The 17528-nt window shown below is 53.9% G+C and overlaps 2 protein-coding genes across 10 annotated transcripts; one reads left to right on the forward strand and one right to left on the reverse strand.

The window, feature by feature from the left end:
- The first annotated feature begins 58 nt into the window (after positions 1-58).
- Positions 59-15990, forward strand: INO80E (INO80 complex subunit E). 6 transcript variants are annotated; one of them, XM_070484620.1, is made up of 7 exons: positions 59-192; positions 351-421; positions 615-667; positions 3429-3507; positions 3606-3717; positions 4097-4213; positions 15233-15990. In XM_070484620.1, the coding sequence occupies exons 1-7, from the start codon at positions 112-114 to the stop codon at positions 15506-15508; spliced, it is 789 nt and encodes a 262-aa protein (XP_070340721.1). In that variant the 5' UTR covers positions 59-111; the 3' UTR covers positions 15509-15990. The 6 variants fall into 6 exon arrangements, with proteins under 6 accessions (XP_070340721.1, XP_070340722.1, XP_044602604.1 ...); XM_070484621.1 differs by having other exon boundaries at positions 4148-4213; positions 15233-15624; XM_044746669.2 differs by lacking the exon at positions 15233-15990 and adding an exon at positions 8236-8802.
- On the reverse strand, positions 8956-14525 carry DOC2A (double C2 domain alpha). 4 transcript variants are annotated; one of them, XM_070484613.1, is made up of 12 exons: positions 14392-14519; positions 13952-14060; positions 12973-13246; positions 12481-12560; positions 12182-12256; positions 11949-12058; positions 10261-10387; positions 10121-10180; positions 9883-10046; positions 9670-9751; positions 9485-9581; positions 8956-9393 (listed from the first exon to the last, which is right to left on the reverse strand). In XM_070484613.1, exons 3-12 carry the CDS (start codon positions 13235-13237, stop codon positions 9236-9238), a joined length of 1218 nt encoding a protein of 405 aa, XP_070340714.1. In that variant the 5' UTR covers positions 13238-13246; positions 13952-14060; positions 14392-14519; the 3' UTR covers positions 8956-9235. The 4 variants fall into 4 exon arrangements, with proteins under 4 accessions (XP_070340714.1, XP_070340715.1, XP_070340712.1 ...); XM_070484614.1 differs by lacking the exons at positions 13952-14060; positions 14392-14519 and adding an exon at positions 13523-13569 and having other exon boundaries at positions 12973-13250; XM_070484611.1 differs by having other exon boundaries at positions 9149-9581; positions 14392-14525.
- Positions 15991-17528: the final 1538 nt, after the last annotated feature.

The raw sequence follows: 17528 nt of genomic DNA on the forward strand, positions 1-17528 counted from the left end.
GGACGCTTCCTTGCATAGTCTCCGGAAGTGAAGGCGTGAGAGGCTGGGCTGAACCGGCTCGGGGTAGCGGGACTGCAGGCTAGCAGTGGGACACTGCTCCTGAGGCCGGTCATGAATGGGCCGGCGGACGGCGAAGTGGACTACAAGAAGAAATACCGGAACCTGAAGCGGAAGCTCAAGTTCCTCATCTACGTGAGTGCTGGGGCGGGGGAGGTGGTAGAAGGTGAGGTCTGGCGCTGGCAGGATTATCAGTTTACCCACGTGTGAAGAGAGTCGGGTGAGCTGTCGCCGGGTTCTGGGCCCCTTTACAGATGGCCCTTGGCTCAGCGCCGACCTTGCCTATGATACAGGAACACGAGTGCTTCCAGGAGGAACTGAGGAAGGCGCAGAGGAAATTGCTGAAGGTGTCCCGGGACAAGAGGTGAGACACATTGTCGGGGAGAGGGGAGCCGGCGGGTGATATGGGTCTACATTCGGACTCTATCCTGGAACCACAAATGCCTGGTGCCTGCCTTGGGGCTGTTGCGAGGATCCAGTGGGCAACTAGAAGGGACGAGGGCCCAGGAGAACATTGCCGAGACGGGAATAAACACTTTTCCTCCCCGCCCCTTCAGTTTTCTCCTAGACCGACTTCTGCAGTACGAGAACGTGGATGAAGACTCTTCTGGTGAGCAAGATCATGAAAAATTGGTGGAGGACTTGGCTCCTGGCGCTTCAGCAAGCTTCCTGGGCCCCTCCTTTTAGGCTGTGGAGGCTAATGCAGCCTCCAGTGGTTCTTAAACCTAGTCGCGTGGCCTCCATCTCTGCCATTCTTTCACTCAAGTATTTATTGAGCATCTACTGTGTTTCAGGCACTGTGCTTTGTACAGGGAATACAGTGGTAACCAAGATGGACAACGTCTCTTGGAATTTGTATTCTAGTTGAAAGTAATAAGTAAGGAAAGAAACTAGAATTTTAGATTTGAAAGGAATAACATCAGGGTTATATGGTAGTGATCAGAGTAGAGCAGGGGTTGATAAGCTTTTTCTGTAAAGGGCCAGGTAATAAATATTTTAGACTTTGCAGAACATACAATCTTTGTCACACCTACTCAGCTCTGCTGTTGTAGTGCAAAAGCAGCCATAGTGATATGTAAATAAATGAGCGTGGCTGTGTTTCAATAAAACTTTATTTACGGACACTGACATTTGAATTTACATATAATTTTCATATCATGAAATATTTTTCTTTTGATTTTTTTTCCGAATCATTTAAAAATCTAAAAGACATTCTTAGTTTGCATGACTCTACAAAAGCAGATAACCGGGGCTGGCCCAGTGGTGCAGCAGTTAAGTTCACACGTTCCGCTTCGGTGGTTCCGGGTTCGCCAGTTCGGATCCTTGGCAAGCCATGCTGTGGCAGGAGTCCCACATATAAAGAAGAAGATGGGCACTGTGTTAGCTCAGGGCCAGTCTTTCTCAGCAAAAAGAGGAGGATTGGCAGCAGATGCTAGCTCAGGGCTAATCTTGCTCAAAAAAAAAAAAAGCAGATGGCAGGCAACATCTCAACAGAGTGCTCAAGAAAGGCCTTTTTCAGGAAGTAATATTAAGCTGGGACCTACATGAGAAGAAACCAATCTGGTGAAGATATGAGTGAGGGATCTCCAGGCAGAGAGAATAACAAATGCAGATGCCCTGAGGAAAGAATAGACCAGCTTGTCTGAAGAGTACAAAAGCTCAAGCATATAGTGTTTTCCAACTTTTTTGAGCATTAGGTACAATCAATAATATCTTTTACACCATGACCAAGCCCCCGCATACATACTTAGTTACAAAACAACATTTAATGAAACAACATTAAGATCACTATATCATCAATTTGTTCTGGTACTTTTTAGACTTTTTTTTCCCGTTTAATACTGATTGCAAACCAATAAATTGACTTCATGACCCACTAATGTGTTGAAACCCACAGTTTGAAAAAGCCGTAAGGTGGGCATTTGTGGCCCTGTTCTAGGGTGAAGCTCTTATAAGCCATGCCACATGTCACATACAATTGCCTTTCTTCCTGGTGCCTTTAAACATTTGTCTAGAGCAGGGGTCAACAAATAACAGCCAGCCAGGCTGCCTGTTTTTGTAAATAATGTTTTATTGGAACATACAACACCCATTCATTTGCATATTATAGGAGGGTAGTAGGCAATAGGTAAGGTCAAAGAAGTACGTAGGAGCCAGCTTCTGTAGGTCATGGCAAAACGTTTGGCTTTTATCCTGGCTTTTCATTGCCTGCCTATTCCTTCCCTGAGGTCTTCCAATTAACTTCCTGTGCAAGAGGGACTTCAGGATAGGAGGCATGAGAAAACCAGCATGTTCATGGTCAGAGCAAGGTAAATCTGAGGAGCAAGAGCCAGACATGCAAACTACCAGTCATCCTGGAGAAGCCCATAGTCTGGTCAGGGAGATCCACACGTGACATGTCTTGGCATAGTGTGAGGAGAGCCGTGACAAGTAAGAGTAGAGAGTTCGATGATAGCCAGCAATTAATTGGGCCTCAGGGATTCTGGAAGACTTCTCAGAGAGGTGGCATTTAATCTGCTTAAAGGATCTGTCTGAACAGAGAAATTGGGAACAGCATATATCATGTGTTTTGGTTATTTGTCAATGAATGATGGGCCTTCTAGGTAGAAGCGCAGAACTGGGAAATAAAGTTTCTTTTTTGAGGAAATAGATTGGTGTGATGTAAAGAGTACAGTTTGGGAAAGGTAGGTTGAGGCCAGATTAAGAAGCACTTTGAATGCTTGCAGGCACTGAGGGACATCATCAGGAACGATGTGATCAGGTTTACGTCATTCTGGAGTTGGAGTGTACAGTGAGTGGCAGGAGAGGTGAGACTGCTTAGCAGGTGATTTTGACATGATGGTGGCCTGACCTGTTGGCAGTGGAATGGGTAAAGGTAGGAGAGATTTGAGGGGTAGATTAACAGGACCCTGAATATGGGGAGCAGAGGCAGGAGCTGAAGGTAGCCTAGAGGCGAATAAGGAGAGAGTGGCGTAAAATGGTAAAGGAGTCAGAGACCTAGGTTCAAGTCCCAGCCCCACACCTTGCTTTCTGAGCCCCCGTGACCTCATCTGGCAAGTGTAGGTGATACCCTCACTTTCTTCCTTGGTTAGGTATGAAGACAAGGAGAGGCAGTGAATGTAAAGTGCCCGTTTAGAGCCTGGCACATAGTAAGTGCTCGACAAACATGTTTTCAGCGAGGAGCCCAGGCAGGAAGTAGGTTTTAAAAAACATTTTGAGAAGTTGAGGAAGCTGTAGGCCTCCCAGAATAGCATGGGTGCATCAAGTGGGGAGTCATATTCCCTGGAGCCCTTCCATAGAGTCAAGATTACACCCCTCACAGGTAGACAAGGACCCTCCCACACACACTGACCAGCCCTCCCCTCTCACAGACTCAGATGCCACTGCATCTTCAGATAACAGCGAGACAGAGGGGACACCCAAGTTGTCGGACACGTCAGCCCCCAAGAGGTGAGAAGAAGAAGCCATCATTCTTCTCTGGGGGTGGGGGTTGGGGGGTACCTGGGCCTCCTAGCTGCCTCTGACTCCCTCCACTGTCCTTTCTGCAGGAAGAGAAGCCCTCCGCTGGGGGGCGCCCCCTCCCCCTCCAGCCTCTCCCTGCCTCCTTCAACAGGGTTTCCCCTTCAGGCCTCTGGGGCCCCCTCCCCATACCTGAGCTCGGTGAGTTGGGGTCAAGTGTGGGAAATGGTAACTAAGATGCCTGGGAATAAGGTGGGCGTTGTTTGGGCAGAGGGGCCAGGCCTTGGCAGGGGAAGCCAGCCCACCTCTGAGGACGTCTGCTGGGTGTGGCCAGCAAGCATCCCTTGGTGGGGTGTGAGTCGGGGCTGCCCACCTCTCTCTGGTGTAGATGGGGGACAGACATGACTGAGGAGAGCAGACCCCAGGACAAAGTCCTGCTGCTGTCCCCTCCCCTTCTGTTCTCAGGAGCCACACTCATTACCATCTCTTGTTTTTCATTCTTCCTGTTTGCATTTCTTCCCTTCACTCCCCATCCCATCTATTCCATTTCCTGTCTCCATCCCCCGACTCCCACCTGCAGCTGGCTTCCCCTCCTTACCCCCCATTCCCTTCTGATTACCTGGCCCTGCAGCTGCCCGAGCCCAGCCCCCTGAGGCCCAAGCGGGAGAAACGGCCCCGCCTGCCCCGGAAACTCAAGGTACCCTGATTTGGGGACGTTAGGGAGGGGCCAGAACAGCAGGAGGACAGCCAGCTGAGGGAGGTCAAGATGGGCTGGGGGCCTGTCCAAGAACTTTGAAGGATTGATTTGGGCTGCTGGGGGCCCAGCCCAGGCCTAGGCACTGAGGAGTGGGTCAGAGACGTCCTGGCTCACAGGCTCGAAGTGGAGACAAATCAGGGGCAGAACCAGCCTTGGGGGACTCGGAGTGAAGATGCCTGGGGTCCTGCCCTTACACTGCTACAGTGTGGCTGGGGACCAGGCTCGTTTTCAAAGGCGTTCTGTCATGCCCGGCAGCTCCAGAGAGGGGTGGAGTTGTGGGATCTAAAATCAAGTCAAGGCTGCACCAGTTAAAAACCATGTACACTTGAGTAGATCTCTTTGACCCTCTATGTTTCAGATTCTGCACTGGTAAAAGTGAGTGTGATCAAACTACGTGTAATTGACAAGTGTTTACGGAGCATCTACTGTGTACCAGGCAGTGTTCTAGATGCTGCAGATGCAATAGTGAACAAAACACAAAAGTTCCTGCCTTTGTGGAGTGCACGTGCTAGCAAGATAGGCAGAGAATAGACAAGATAGATAGATAACAATGCAGAAAAATGGAGTCAGGTAAAGAGGATGGGAAGCCCCAGAGTAGATGGGGGCTGATGTTTATGGTTGGGTGATCTGGGATGTTATTTGGTCAGAGACTTAAAGGAAATGAGAACAAGCCTTGTGGCTCTCTGCGAAAGTGTTTTGGTGAGGGAGAACAATGAGTGCAGAGGCCCTGAAGAGGGTGTGTGTTTGGCTTGTTCAAGGACCAGGAAGGAGGCCAGTGTGGTTGGAGGAAAGTGAAAGGGGGAGAATGATCAGAGAGCAGGTCAGAGAAGTAACTGAGGGGCAGGGTTGTGGAGGGCCTTATAGGTGTTGTAAAGACTTTGGCTTGTACTATGAATGAAATGGAGAGCCACTGAAGAAGGTTGGGCAGAGGGGGAATCTGATCTGATTTACATGTTAACAAAATTGCTGACACTGCTGTGTGGAGGATAGACTAGGGGGAATGTCGGGATGGGAGTTGGGAGACCAATGAGAAGACTACCGTGGTAAACCAGGTAGCGAGGGCAAAAAGTAGGTCACGGGTCCATTTCAAAGAATGAGCCTCAGGAAGACCAGTGGTGTGGGCTGTGAGAAAGAGAGGAGTCAAAGGAAGCTCCAGGGTTTTTGGCTTGAGTAACTAAAGAAGTGGAGTAGCCCTTTTCTGAGATGAGGAGGACTGGAGAAGCAGGTTTGGGAGGGAAGATGAGGAGTTTGGTTTTGGACATGTCGAGAGGCTGTCTGGAAATGCCAGTGAAACAGCTGGATACTGTGAGCCTGGGGCTCCTGGGGTGCATATTTGGAATTCATCAGCATGGAGATGGATGCGATCATCAGGTGACAGTGTGGATGGAGAGAAGAGGCCTGAGCACTGAGCCCCAGGAGAGATGAGGACACAGAGAAGGCATAATGCTCTTCCAGCTCTGAATCAGAGTGGAATAGGGACCAGTCTGGACCCAGCTTTCAAGTTGGGTGGACCATACACTCAAGGCTCTGGAGCCAGAAGCAAAATGGGAGGCCATGTTTGTGGTGGCTAGGAGTATGGGTTCTGGAGTATGAATTCCAGCTCTGCCACTTACTCCCTGTGACCTTGGCCCTTGATCCTGAAAAATGGGGGTGATAATACTGGCCCTTTGCTCTACTTAGCAGGGTTTTTGCTTTGGCCTGTAGGGCAGGACAGTGGAGAAGGCAAGGGTCTGTGAGGCCTGGAGCAGATGCGTAGAGGAGTGGTGTGGCATGGGCATGGCAGTTTGAGGTTTTCTGAGGTGCTGGGTCCTGAAGGAGAGGAAAGTCGGGAGGCTAAGTTCTGGACGTATAAGAGAGAAAATGTTGGTTGAGAGAGGGGCCCAAATAATTGCTGTGCGTGGAAGAGGCCTCAAAGAAGAGGAAACATTTGAGCCTAGAGTAACTGAGATTTGGATGTTCCAGGTTGAGGCAATGGTGGAAGGAAGACAGGGACACAGTGCAAGTGTTGTTTGGGCTGAAGCAGCAGTGAGAAGAGAGAACAACACTGGAAAGAAAGATTGGGTGGGTGGAGTTATTGAAGGTCCGGACACCCAGAGTCAGGATGTTCTGTAAGGAACTGGGAATCCCTGAAGTTTCCAGGTGACTTGGTGTGAGCAGACGGCAGGTAGCAAGTCTGAGCAGAGGAGGGAAAGCTGTGACGACTGAAGCAGGTCAGTTAAGAGCCTGGGCCTCAGTCACACTTAGCTGGGTTTCAATCTCAGCTCCTCCACGTACTCACTGTACTCACTGTGTGACCCTGGGTGTGTCATTTAACTCTCTGAGCCTCAGCCTTCGTCTCTGTTCAGTGGGGTCACTATGAGGATAAAATGAGTATAGGATAGAAAACATTTAGCTCAGTGCCTGGTCCGTAGTAGGTCAGAGATAAACATTAGCTGCCTTCAGGCACACTGAGGAAGCCACTGAGTATGTCCAGGCAGGGGTGGAACGTGGGGACTAGGGTGGGGATCGAGAGGTGGTAGCCAGAGGAGGGGGACAGTCCTCATGCAGCTGTCCTTTTCAGTCATGCATGTGTGTGTGCTCCCATGTGTACACATGGGTGCCTGGTACTGAGTGTCAGGGTGCTATTCAGAGCTGGGCCTCCTGTGTGTCATCACTCCTGGTAGACTCCTGTACCCTGAGGTACTGACTCTGAGGTAAAAACCCACTCTGGCCGCTCATGCTACCCCAGGAACAGCAGTAGGGGAGTGAGGGGAGCGCTCCTTGAGAAGCAAAGAGTAGGCCATGAGGGCTGAATGTGTTAAAGCACTCAGAAGGGTCACTGTGAAGACCATGTACCCCCTGTCACCCCCACACCCAGGGGCAGATTGGACACTGCCTCATGGGGACCTGTCAGGCCTGTTCCTTAAAATCTCCATTTCCAAGTCTCAGCTTCCTCCTCTGGCCCATGACCTCTCCTCCCTCCCAGGGTGATCTGAGTGGTCAGAAATCCTTAACAGCAATCACCTGGCACTTAGTAAGTGCTCAGTTTGTGCCCACGGCAAAGCACAAGGCCCACAGAGCTCTCTATGGGGAGGATTCATAAGGGCCTGGCAGGGATGGGGCTAGAGGGTTGGGCAGGACAGAGGCCACTTCTCAGCCTCAGAGGACAAAGCAGGACTTTTGACAGATAGAAAAGGACACTCCAGGTGGAGAGACCAGCCTGTTCTCAGGTACACTGCACTGCCTGCCCCGAGGGCAGCAAGGAGCCTGAGGCCCTTAAGTGGAGGAATGACACGCTCAGGTTTGTGTTTTAGAGAGCTCATTCTGGCTGCAGTGTGGAGGAGGAGCTGGATCTGGGAGAGGCTGAAGGCAGGGAGTCCAGTTAGGAGGCTGGTTCATGGCCCAGGTGAGCTGAGAGGAGGGCCTTGCCTGGGCCAGTGGCTGTGGGGATCCCAAGGAGGGACTCGTCCAAGGTGTAAGAGGTAGAAGCTTCACCCGGTGGGGGGTGAAGGCCTGTGACACCCTTCACTGAACCAGTGAGTCCTGCAGGAGGAGGCGGCCAGTGGTGGCAAGAGGTATCTGAGGTGCCCAGAGGCAGGCAGGCAGGCAGGCAGGCACTCCAGGCTGACTGACTGGCTGTAACTGCTATCACAGAGCAGCCAAGGTGCCTCTCTGGTGAGGACAGGGTCCAGCCTTTCCCTCCTGGTTTCCTGTAAGATACCCCACCACCACCACCCTCATCAACGCCTCCATCACCACCCCTCACCCCCAGGCACTTGGTGGTTTGAGACTCTGAAGAAGCTGAGGTGGGGTAGGCCCCCTGATTCCAGCATTCGCTGGCCCGGCTGTGTCCACTATACCTTGAATGAGCCTTTGCCCCTTTCCCCGTCCCCCAGAACTGCCTTAAGGGGCAATGCCAGCCTCCTAGAGGTCCCAGTACCTCCCTGACAAGCCCTCCCTATGTTTCTTCCCCCCTGCTGCAGATGGCGGTGGGACCCCCCGACTGCCCTGTGGGAGGGCCGCTGACCTTCCCTGGCCGAGGTTCTGGGGCTGGGGTGGGGGCAGCCCTAGCCCCACTGCCCCCCCCTAAGATGCCCCCTCCCACGATCCTGAGCGCCGTCCCTCGGCAGATGTTCAGCGATGCGGGCAGCGGGGATGATGCCCTGGACGGGGATGATGACCTGGTGATTGATATCCCGGAGTGACACCCTCCTGCCCCCCCGCCCCCCCACCTAAGCCCCTGCCCAGCGCCCTCTGTGCTAGCACACACGAGCCCCTAGCTTCCACAGAGACATTTATTGACGCCCAGTTGCCATGCTGCGGCCACTGACACAATCAGAAAAGGCGTAAACATGCACGAATGTCCCCCAGAAGGTGGGCCCCTCACCAGGGAGGCAGGGGCCCTGCCTTCACATCGTGGCCCCATCCAGGAGACAGTTATTTAAATGAATGGCCAGGAGCATCTGCCACCTCTCAGAGAGGCAGAGACCCTGCCGTGGTCCCCTGTTTAAAAGGGCAGCTGTACAGGGCTAGGTTCTTTTTTTTTTTTTTAACGAAGATTCTGTATTAAAGGAGTGGCTCTTTTTTGGTTCTTTGTCCTTTTCTTTTTTGGGAACATTCTCTTCCTCCGAACCCCCCCTAATCCGACCTCCTCCCTGTGCGGGGAGGGGAACGGGCAGCCTGGAGAGGCAGGAGAGAGGAGCAGCAGCTGGGGCCTTAGGGCAGGGGGCACTGACAGGACTCCCCCTGCAGGATGGGTGGTTTGCATATTTGCGTGTTGTAGCGTGTCAGGCAGGAGGAAGTTTGCATATGTGAATATAGATCTCCACAGTCCCTCACAAGACAGACTGACCCATGGTCACGGAGATTCTCACGAAATAAGACAGGTAGTGCGGGGTGGGGCATCCACCCCGTGTAAACGTGCAACACACCCGTGCGAAGGTTGGGTACTGGACCCAGCCCTGAGGGGCCTGTGCTGGGCAGCTACTGTCTCACACAGGCTGAAGGCAGAGCCCCGGCCGCTGCGGGCAGCTCACTGGTTAAGGTGTGCCAGCGCTCCAGGGCTGTATCCGGCTGCTGCAGACATTCGCTCCAGTGCTTCTGGGCCTCTCCCCGGGTGCCTGGCCCCAGGGACACGCCACCTGGGGAGTAGGTAGGGGCAGGCAAAGTCAGAGCCCATCTCACTGCCAGTCTGCCCTCCATCAGCCCCACCCAACTGGGCTCCTCCCTCACCAATGAAGTCGTTGGATTTGCCAATGTCATAGTCCCAGACTGTGACTTCCAGAGTCTTGGTAGCCAGAGCGGAGAGCTCCATCTCGTAGAAAAACTCCTGAGACAGGACAAGTCACACCTTACATGAGGCGCTGCCCCCACCCCCACGCCCAGGCCCCTCAATTTCTGGTCCCTGCCCTGTTTACCTCATTAAATTCCGGATTTAGAGTCTTCTTCTTCACACATGTTTTGTGCTTGGATTTCTTATCCACATCTGGTCTCAGGTACCTGCCAAGGAGGGTGGGCAGGGGTGGGGGTGTGGGGCAGTCAGGGATAGGCCAGGTCCCAGAGGAGGATGGGGCAGGGGTCAGGTTCCCTGGGGAGGGAAGGGTGGGCCTCAGGGCAGGGCAAGGGCTCACGTCTTGACATAGGGGTCCGAGTAGCCATTGACATCCATGGCAGCCAGGTGGGCACAGCGCACAATGCCTACCAGCAACCCCTGGCGCTGAGAGCTATAGCTGAGGCTCAGCAGGATGCGCCCGCGCTCTTCCAGTAGCCCCGGCCCCTGCTCTGCCTGCTCCAGCTGCGGGGCAGACACGCATCAGCCTGCATCCTCACCACCTTCCACCCACACATGGTCCCTGTGAGGTGCCTCACCTCCCTCAGGTAACAGGAGATCCCCCTCAGCGCTGCCGACATGGAAGAGGGTGAAGCCAGCTGAAGGAGCAAAGAGAAGGTTCTGGAAATCTGGCCTCCCCAGGGCCCCCTCCCCTGGTGCCCTGCAGCCCTGCACTGACCGGGACCTGGCGCTCAAGGCAGATGTTAAAATGCTTCTTCTGTGAAGGCTTGAGGCGGCGGAGGGGTACACGGATCTCCCCGATGAACTCATTGTGACTCAGCTTGTCTTCATCACAGACAGAGATCCTGGTGGGGAACTGCAGGGTCAGGACCCCTTGGGGTACCTGAGGCCCACTTCAGTGTGGGAGAAAGGGCCTCTGACCAAACTCTGAGCACCAGAGGCTGGTCCCAGCTTTTCCTTAAATACTCTATACCCCAGCTGTAAAATGGGCCATCTCACAGGCTTTGTGGTGAGCACCAGGCCTAGACCTTGAGAAAGACGCTTTGATTTGCCCTGTTCCTCTGCCCCTCCCTTTCCAGCTGCCCAGGCTGTCCCTGGTGCATCAGGACCTGCCACTCTACTTCAGGAAGCCCTCATAAATCTTGAGTACCTCCCCCCGAACTGCCTCCATTCAGGGCCTGGGGACAGGATCCAACTGAATGTGCACAGGGCGTGCAGTGGTGGATGTGGGTCATGGATTCAGGATATAAGAGCTAGAAGGGCCTTGAGGAGTCTTGGGCAGTTGGATGAGGAGCTCGCCCCTCCTCTGGAGCTCCTGTCCTTTACTGCGTGGAGCAGGGAGCTAGCTTAGGAGAGACTCCTGAGCCCAGCAATTAAGAAACGATTGCTTTTACTTACATCTGCCCCTTTCTGCAGCCCCCTGCACTTCCTTCTGCTGTGACACTCTTGAGCAGCTGTAGGGAGGGGTTCAGTTCCCAGCTCTGCCACTTACTAGCAACTCTGTGACCTTGGGCAAGTCACTCAATTCCCATCTATAAAATGGAGATAATGAATACCCACCTCCTAAAGCTATTAGGAGGATCAAGTGAAATAAATGTAAATGTGCGAAGACTAGGGCTGGGCATGGGTAAGCACTCAGTAAGTAATTCAGGCCTCATTCTCTCACATCTGAAATATGGGGCCAGCCTTTCTGGTTTCTGCCCCTGTTCTGCCCTCCAGTCTACCCTATACCCAACACCAAGGTGATCCCTCTGAAAGCTCTGACCATGCCCCTGCCCTGATGCAAACCCTTCCATGGCTCCCTGTTGCCCAAGAACAAAGGAAAAGTTCTCTCAAGCCTGGGTTTTTCTGCCCTTCACTCCACACCAGGGACTACTCTCCCCACAGCTCGACCTCCCTCCTGGAATGATGGAGCAAGTTTCCTGTCCCTGAAGGCTTTATGCCTTAGAGATGTTAGGGAGACATAGGCAACAGAATGGGCAGCCCTCTGCTGCATAGGTCTGACTTAAGTCAGGGCCTCTGAGAAGGGGTCTCTTTGACCAGGGAAAGCTTTCAGAAGGAGGCAGAGCCCCAAATGATGAGTGGGATTTAGGCTGGCAGAGAGAGGAAGCAGGGAACCCTTTCCAGGTGGAAGAGACACAACAGGCAAAAATCAGGAGTAATGAACCCGAGCAGTTAGGATATGGCAGTTCTCTACTGGAGGAGCAGTAGATTATTTGCGGGATGGGAATGCCAGCGAAATATTTTGACCTGCTGCCAAAGGGAATGGGGAGCCACTGATTGTTCTTGAGCATCTGAGAGGGGCTTAATGGGAGGTAGATCAACCAACCAAAGTTCCAGTGACAGCTGTGCAGATGAGGTGCTGAGCGCTGGAATTCTTGGTAATGGGGAGGACGGAGCCCTCACCTGAGCACCTTGTGAGTGATGTCATCATCTGTGATTCCACTGTACGTCAGGTCCTCGTTCCACACAGGATTCAGCGTGTTCCTCTGAGTCTTAGTTTTTAGCTTATTGGCCTGAGGTGTGGGGATGAAGAGTTCTCAGTACATGTCGCCCAGAGCCACAGAGGCTCAAGGCAGGGGAAGGTTGGGGACAGACCCACAAGCTGGGTCAGGCTGCTGTAGAGGAAAGGCCATTACCTTGCAGGCTCCAGGCAGCAGATGCAGCTTGACATAGGGGTCGGCCAGGCCATTGAAATCCATGGGCTTAAGACCCTGGAGAGAAGGGTAAGGAAGAAGGCTATGAGCTCCCAGCCCTCCCTCCCTCTCTCTGCAGAGTGGATCCTTGGGATGGGGAGAACCAAGAAGAAAGGTACTGGAGGGTGTAGGGGTGGGGGAAGCAGGGGTCTGGCCTGGGGAAGGGAGGGGAGGATGGAAACTCACCCCTCCCAGGGGAGGAGGCAAACAGGGACCGGGCTTGGGAGGCAGGGAGTGCCTACCTTGGCCCTGAGGATACTACAGTGCAGAGTGCAGGAGGCCTGGTCGTAGAGAAGGTCAAACTCCAGCGTGCCCAGGGCGGCTGGAGAAGAGGGAAGATGGAGCCTAAGTCAGCGTGTAAACTGACAGGTGTGTGTGAGAGACCGGTGGGCAGGCTGGCTGAATGGTGTGTGTGTGTGTGTGTGTGTGTGTGTCTGTCAGCCTGCTGAATGGTGTGTGTGTGTGTGTGTGTGTGTGTGTGTGTGTGTGTGTCTGTCAGCCTGCGAGTATGTGTGCGTCTGGGTCCCTGGCTGGGCTGCAGTTGAGGCTATGTGGGTGGTTGAGTGTCTCAGCAGAAATAATGAATATTGAGCTGTGCTGAAGCTGTAATCTCCACCCTGACTGCAGCTGTGGCGGCAGTTCCCGCCGCCTCCCCCCAACAAGGCCCCATCCCCTTCCCACAAGCCTGGAGGCCCCCCGTTAGCACCCTGAGCCCTTCAAGCCCTCAGACTCACTGGTATCATCCGAGTCATAGCTGTCCACCTCAGCACCATCCTCGGGCGTGGTGGCCCCAAGGAGGGCTGCAGGGGGGGCCAGGGCCAGGGGGGCCAGGTGAGCAGGGGCCTCCCCGGAGCCCCTGCCACCCCCTTCGGGTCCTGGTCCCCGGCGGGGGAAGTAGTCAGAGATCTGGCGGATGGGCCGGATGGGCCCAGGGCACACGTTGATGGCCATGTGCTCTTGGATGTTGATGGTCATACGGTCGCCCCTGCGGCCCCTCATGCAGCACCCCTGGCTGGGGGAGGGAGTTTCAAGAGAGTGTGAGCCGGGGGCTGACTCCTCATACCTACCATCTGCTGGCTGAGGGCCAGGTGGCAACCTCCCAGGTCTGTGGGGCCCTCACTGGCCTCCCTTCCTAGGTGTGGAGGGAGAGGGCAGCCTGTGCTAGCTGATGGGCAAGCAGGAGGCCTGGGCCCTCCAAATCTCAAGCCTTGCTCCACAGGGGCTGCGCTGCCAGCCCACTGCCCCCAGATAGGTCCTGGCTCCAATTCAGCCTTGCCCAATTACCTCTAGATTGTCCCTTTGTCATCTTCCCAGCTCCTGCCCCTCATTCTGGGCTTGCTTCTGCCCCTGGGCCCCACCTACCCCCAAAGAGGCCCCAAGGCCTCCTCCTCTGTCTCTCTGAGGTCTGTCTCCCTGAGGCTCTGTCCATCTTGCACAGGGCACTTGTCTGGTCCAGGTGTCACCCACCCTTCTAGGCTTTCGTTTCCCACTGACCCTTCATTCAGCCCCAGGATCTGCCTGCCTGCCTGCCTGGTCCCTCCACCCCTGCAGCCCAGGATGGGGACCCCTGCCTTAGATGCCTCCTCCTGAGATTAGCTCTCCAGAGGGACCAGAAATTGCAGCCGTCAGAGAGCTAAACACCCCTGTAGGCACACACAGGCTAACACACACAAACCCTCACCCTCACGCCCCCAGCAGCCCAGCCCCCTGCACCTGCCTCTGTGCCTCCAACAGGTGCCCAAGTACTGGGGGGACGGGGGGTGCAGCCTGGGTGGCGGCGGCCGGCGATTCCGAGGGCGGCCAGCGAGAAGAGCGCGGAGTCCTGTTGTGTGAGCCGAGAAGGAGGCAGAGCCGGAGAAAGTGCGGGGAGGGGGAGGTGAGCGAGGTGGAGGCGAGGATGCAGCCGGCGCAGGCGGCGGGGGGCGGGGAGGGGCGGCCGGAGGCTGGGGAGGGGGCGGGACTCTCCCGCCGGCGCCCGCCCGGGCACACTTAGGGGCGCACACGAGTGCACACACACGGGCACGCAGGCTGGCACACGCACCTTGCACGGGCACTCGCGCTCACACGCCTGTGCCCACGTGCGCACGCTCACACATATGCACAAACCCTGACACGCGCTGACACTCTCACCCCGGAGAACCTCGCATACATACACTCGCAAACACACGGGCTCCCTGCGCCACCGGGAACCAACAGTGAGAATTGCCCGGTGTTCCCCAACTCCTCCCTGGAGACCCAGGCCCCCGCGCAGGGCCCACAGTGCCTCCCTCTCTCGCTTTCTCCTTCCTTCCCTCCAGGGCGGACCACCGGCCTAGTTGCCAGGGCGACGCCGGCTCATCCTTCCCCGCCCCCTGCGCTTCCTCACGCCCCTCCCCCGCAGAGAACGAGCGGAGGAGGGAGGGCGTCCGGCCCTTCCCTCCCCTTACCCGTAGGGGCGAGGCCTGCGGGGCGGGGCTTAGAGATCCGCAGCCGCCCAGAGGCGGGCGGGAAAGGGGGTCTGATCCGCGTGCGATCTCTGGCCTGGGATCTCCGGGTCCCGGCGGCCGGCTGGGAAATCTCACGGTCTGAGGTCCCAGGCTGTGGCTTCCCCCACGCCTCCGCCCTTTGGCTGTTCAGGCGTCTCGCCTTGTAACCCAAGCCAGCCCCCAAGGACCACTGTCCCCTTCCCAGGGAAGGCATCTCCTTTGGCAATCCACCCTCACACCACCCCCTACCATCTTCTGTTCCGTCCCTCAGATGCGGAGGGGCTTCGTTCTGAATGTTTCACAGTCATTCCTCATCAGTCTGCCATTTCTTACCTGAACCCTGCCACTTGCCTGTGAGTTTAATTCCAACCTTTGATCTTTGCCCTCCTTTGCCCCAAACTTGCCGTTCTCCAAAGACAAAGTCCTAACAGTGGCCTTCAAGGCCCTTCAGTCAAAGACCATGACTTCTCTGATCTCGTCACCCCCACTCCTCACGCTGGCTCTCAGGAACGTTTCTTGCTGTTCCTAGAAAACACCTGAATCTCTCAGGCCTCTGGACTTTTGCTCACACAAGTTCCTCTGCCTGGAAGACCTTCCCTTCCTTCAGGGGTCATCCTGGGTCACCTCTTCCATGGAACCTTCCTGGAGCATCTCGCCCAACTCCCCAGCTTCCAGTGCTATCTCAGACCCAGCTCTGGTAACGCTGGTCTTGCCTGTTTACATTACTGTCTCCCCACCACCAGGGAGCAGTCTGCCCCAAGCTGGACCTGGCACTAAGCTGGCAAGACTAAATATTGTGATTTAAAAGAGAGAAATGCAGTTGCACAACAATGTGAATATACTTAACACTACTGAACTCTATTTGAAAATGGCTAGGATATAAATATTGATATGTGGATTTTACCATGATTTTTTTAAAAAGAGAAATGCAAAGTCAAATTACACTGAGATACCACTTGTCACCTATCAAATGGTAAAATTCAAAGCATCTGTTAACACAATATTGGCAAGGCTGTGGGTAAGTGGGCATCACTTCTGTGGAAGCCACTTTGATGGTGGATACCAAGATGACAAATACATAGACTTTTTGACCCAGAAATTCCACTTCTAGGATTTTATTCTATAGATATGCTGGCCCATGAGTGAAATAATAGAAGTTCAAGGTTATTAACTGCAGCATGTTTACAATAGCAAAAGATTGGAAACAACCTTAATGTCCAAGAGTAGGGGACCAGTCCAATCAGTTATGACACAATTTCATCCAATGAAATAGTATGCAGCCATGACAAAGAAAAAGGCTTTTTATGGACTTACACAGAATCATCTTCACAACCTCGTGTTAACTCAAAAAAGGTACAGAGCGGCATGTATGGAATGCTTCCATTTGAGTGGAAAAAAAGAGCTTATATATGTTTGTTTATTTGTGCATAAATTATTTCTGGAAGACTGCACAAGAAAGGGGTAACTATGGTGACCTCTGAAGGGGTTGCTGTGAGGCAGAGGAGGGCAGGAATAGGAAAGACTTATTTCTCAACATTCATCCTTCTGTGCGTTTTGAATTTTGTACCATGTGCATATGTTACCTACTCAAAAGAATATATTAAAATATCTTTTTTTTTTTAAAGATTTTATTATTTCCTTTTTCTCCCCAAAGCCCCCCGGTACGTAGTTGTATATTCTTCGTTGTGGGTTCTTCTAGTTGTGGCATGTGGGACGCTGCCTCAGCGTGGTCTGATGAGCAGTGCCATGTCCGCGCCCAGGATTCGAACCAACGAAACACTGGGCCGCCTGCAGCGGAGCGCGCGAACTTAACCACTCGGCCACGGGGCCAGCCCCTAAAATAATATCTTTTTTAAGTAAAGGCAACCATTAGGTTTCCTTCAGTGCTCTCCAGAAGAAGAAAGGAGGCAGGACTAAGGGGGATGCCATCCAGGACCAGAGCTGGTGTGTTTGGCGAGAGGCAGACCTGGGTCTACAGTGAGGGGAATGGGGCGGGCTAGGCAAAGAGCCACAGAGTCTTGCTTCCTCCACTGCTGTCTTCTCATGGGGCTTAGCTCAGACCCAGCAGTATGCCGCCAGAAAGCCTTGCTGGAAGGTGAGGGTGAGTCTGGAACCTGAGCCAACTGCAGGGGAAAATGCAGACAGTGATGAGGCCTGGTGTGTCCAGAGGTGGAAAGGCCATTCATTAAATCAATAAATATTTATTGAACCTCTACTATATACCGTGGTGATACAACTATGACTAAGATCAACGATCTCTGGCTTCACAGCCTTGTAGGGGAGACAGACAAATACACGGACCAGTGCAGTGAGATTGGTGCCGTGACAGGGGATGGTCAGAAGGTTGTGAGAGCTCAGGTTCATGTCCCAGGGGAAGTGTGGTCTCCACTAAGACCTGGAAGATGGGAAGGAGTTAGGCAGGTCAGTTGTGGGGACAAGAGTGGCCTAGACAGAGGTGTGTGCAAAGGCTGGAGTGTGCTGAAGAAGGGAGAGTGTGGGAAGAACCAAGGTGGGTAGGTGAACAGGGCTGGGCAAAAGCCTTGCAGATCAGGGTGAGTTCAGAATTCACACAGGAGCCCCAGGAAGCCATTGGAGGGTTTTAAGTAGTGGATCCGCGTGTTCTGGTTTGTTCTTGCTGAAGGAAGAGTGAATAGAGAGAGATCAACCAGTCCACAGGGTGTTGCAATAAACCAGGCGAGACATGGGGTTGGCTTGAACGAAGGGGCAGCACCAGAGGGGGAGGGAAATGGATGGAGCTGAGATTTACGTGGAAATTGAGCCAACAGGCCTTGATTATGAGTTTGTCAGGAGAGAGATAGGGAGGG

The sequence above is a fragment of the Equus asinus genome, chromosome 14, assembly GCF_041296235.1.
Source record: "Equus asinus isolate D_3611 breed Donkey chromosome 14, EquAss-T2T_v2, whole genome shotgun sequence".
Taxonomy (NCBI): Eukaryota; Metazoa; Chordata; class Mammalia; order Perissodactyla; family Equidae; genus Equus; species Equus asinus.

What these genes read in the sequence shown, in the direction of transcription:
- DOC2A (XM_070484611.1), bottom strand. Translation starts at nt 13,237, where the DNA reads ATGAGGGGCCGCAGGGGCGACCGTATGACCATCAACATCCAAGAGCAC. An exon ending in TGCTGCCTGGAGCCTGCAAG is followed by an intron (nt 12,059 to 12,181) that starts GTAATGGCCTTT and finishes CCCACACCTCAG; the next exon opens with GCCAATAAGCTAAAAACTAA. An exon ending in TAAATCCGGAATTTAATGAG is followed by an intron (nt 9,582 to 9,669) that starts GTAAACAGGGCA and finishes GTCCTGTCTCAG; the next exon opens with GAGTTTTTCTACGAGATGGA.
- INO80E (XM_070484620.1), top strand. Translation starts at nt 112, where the DNA reads ATGAATGGGCCGGCGGACGGCGAAGTGGACTACAAGAAGAAATACCGG. An exon ending in AAGGTGTCCCGGGACAAGAG is followed by an intron (nt 422 to 614) that starts GTGAGACACATT and finishes CCGCCCCTTCAG; the next exon opens with TTTTCTCCTAGACCGACTTC. An exon ending in CGTGGATGAAGACTCTTCTG is followed by an intron (nt 668 to 3,428) that starts GTGAGCAAGATC and finishes CCCCTCTCACAG; the next exon opens with ACTCAGATGCCACTGCATCT.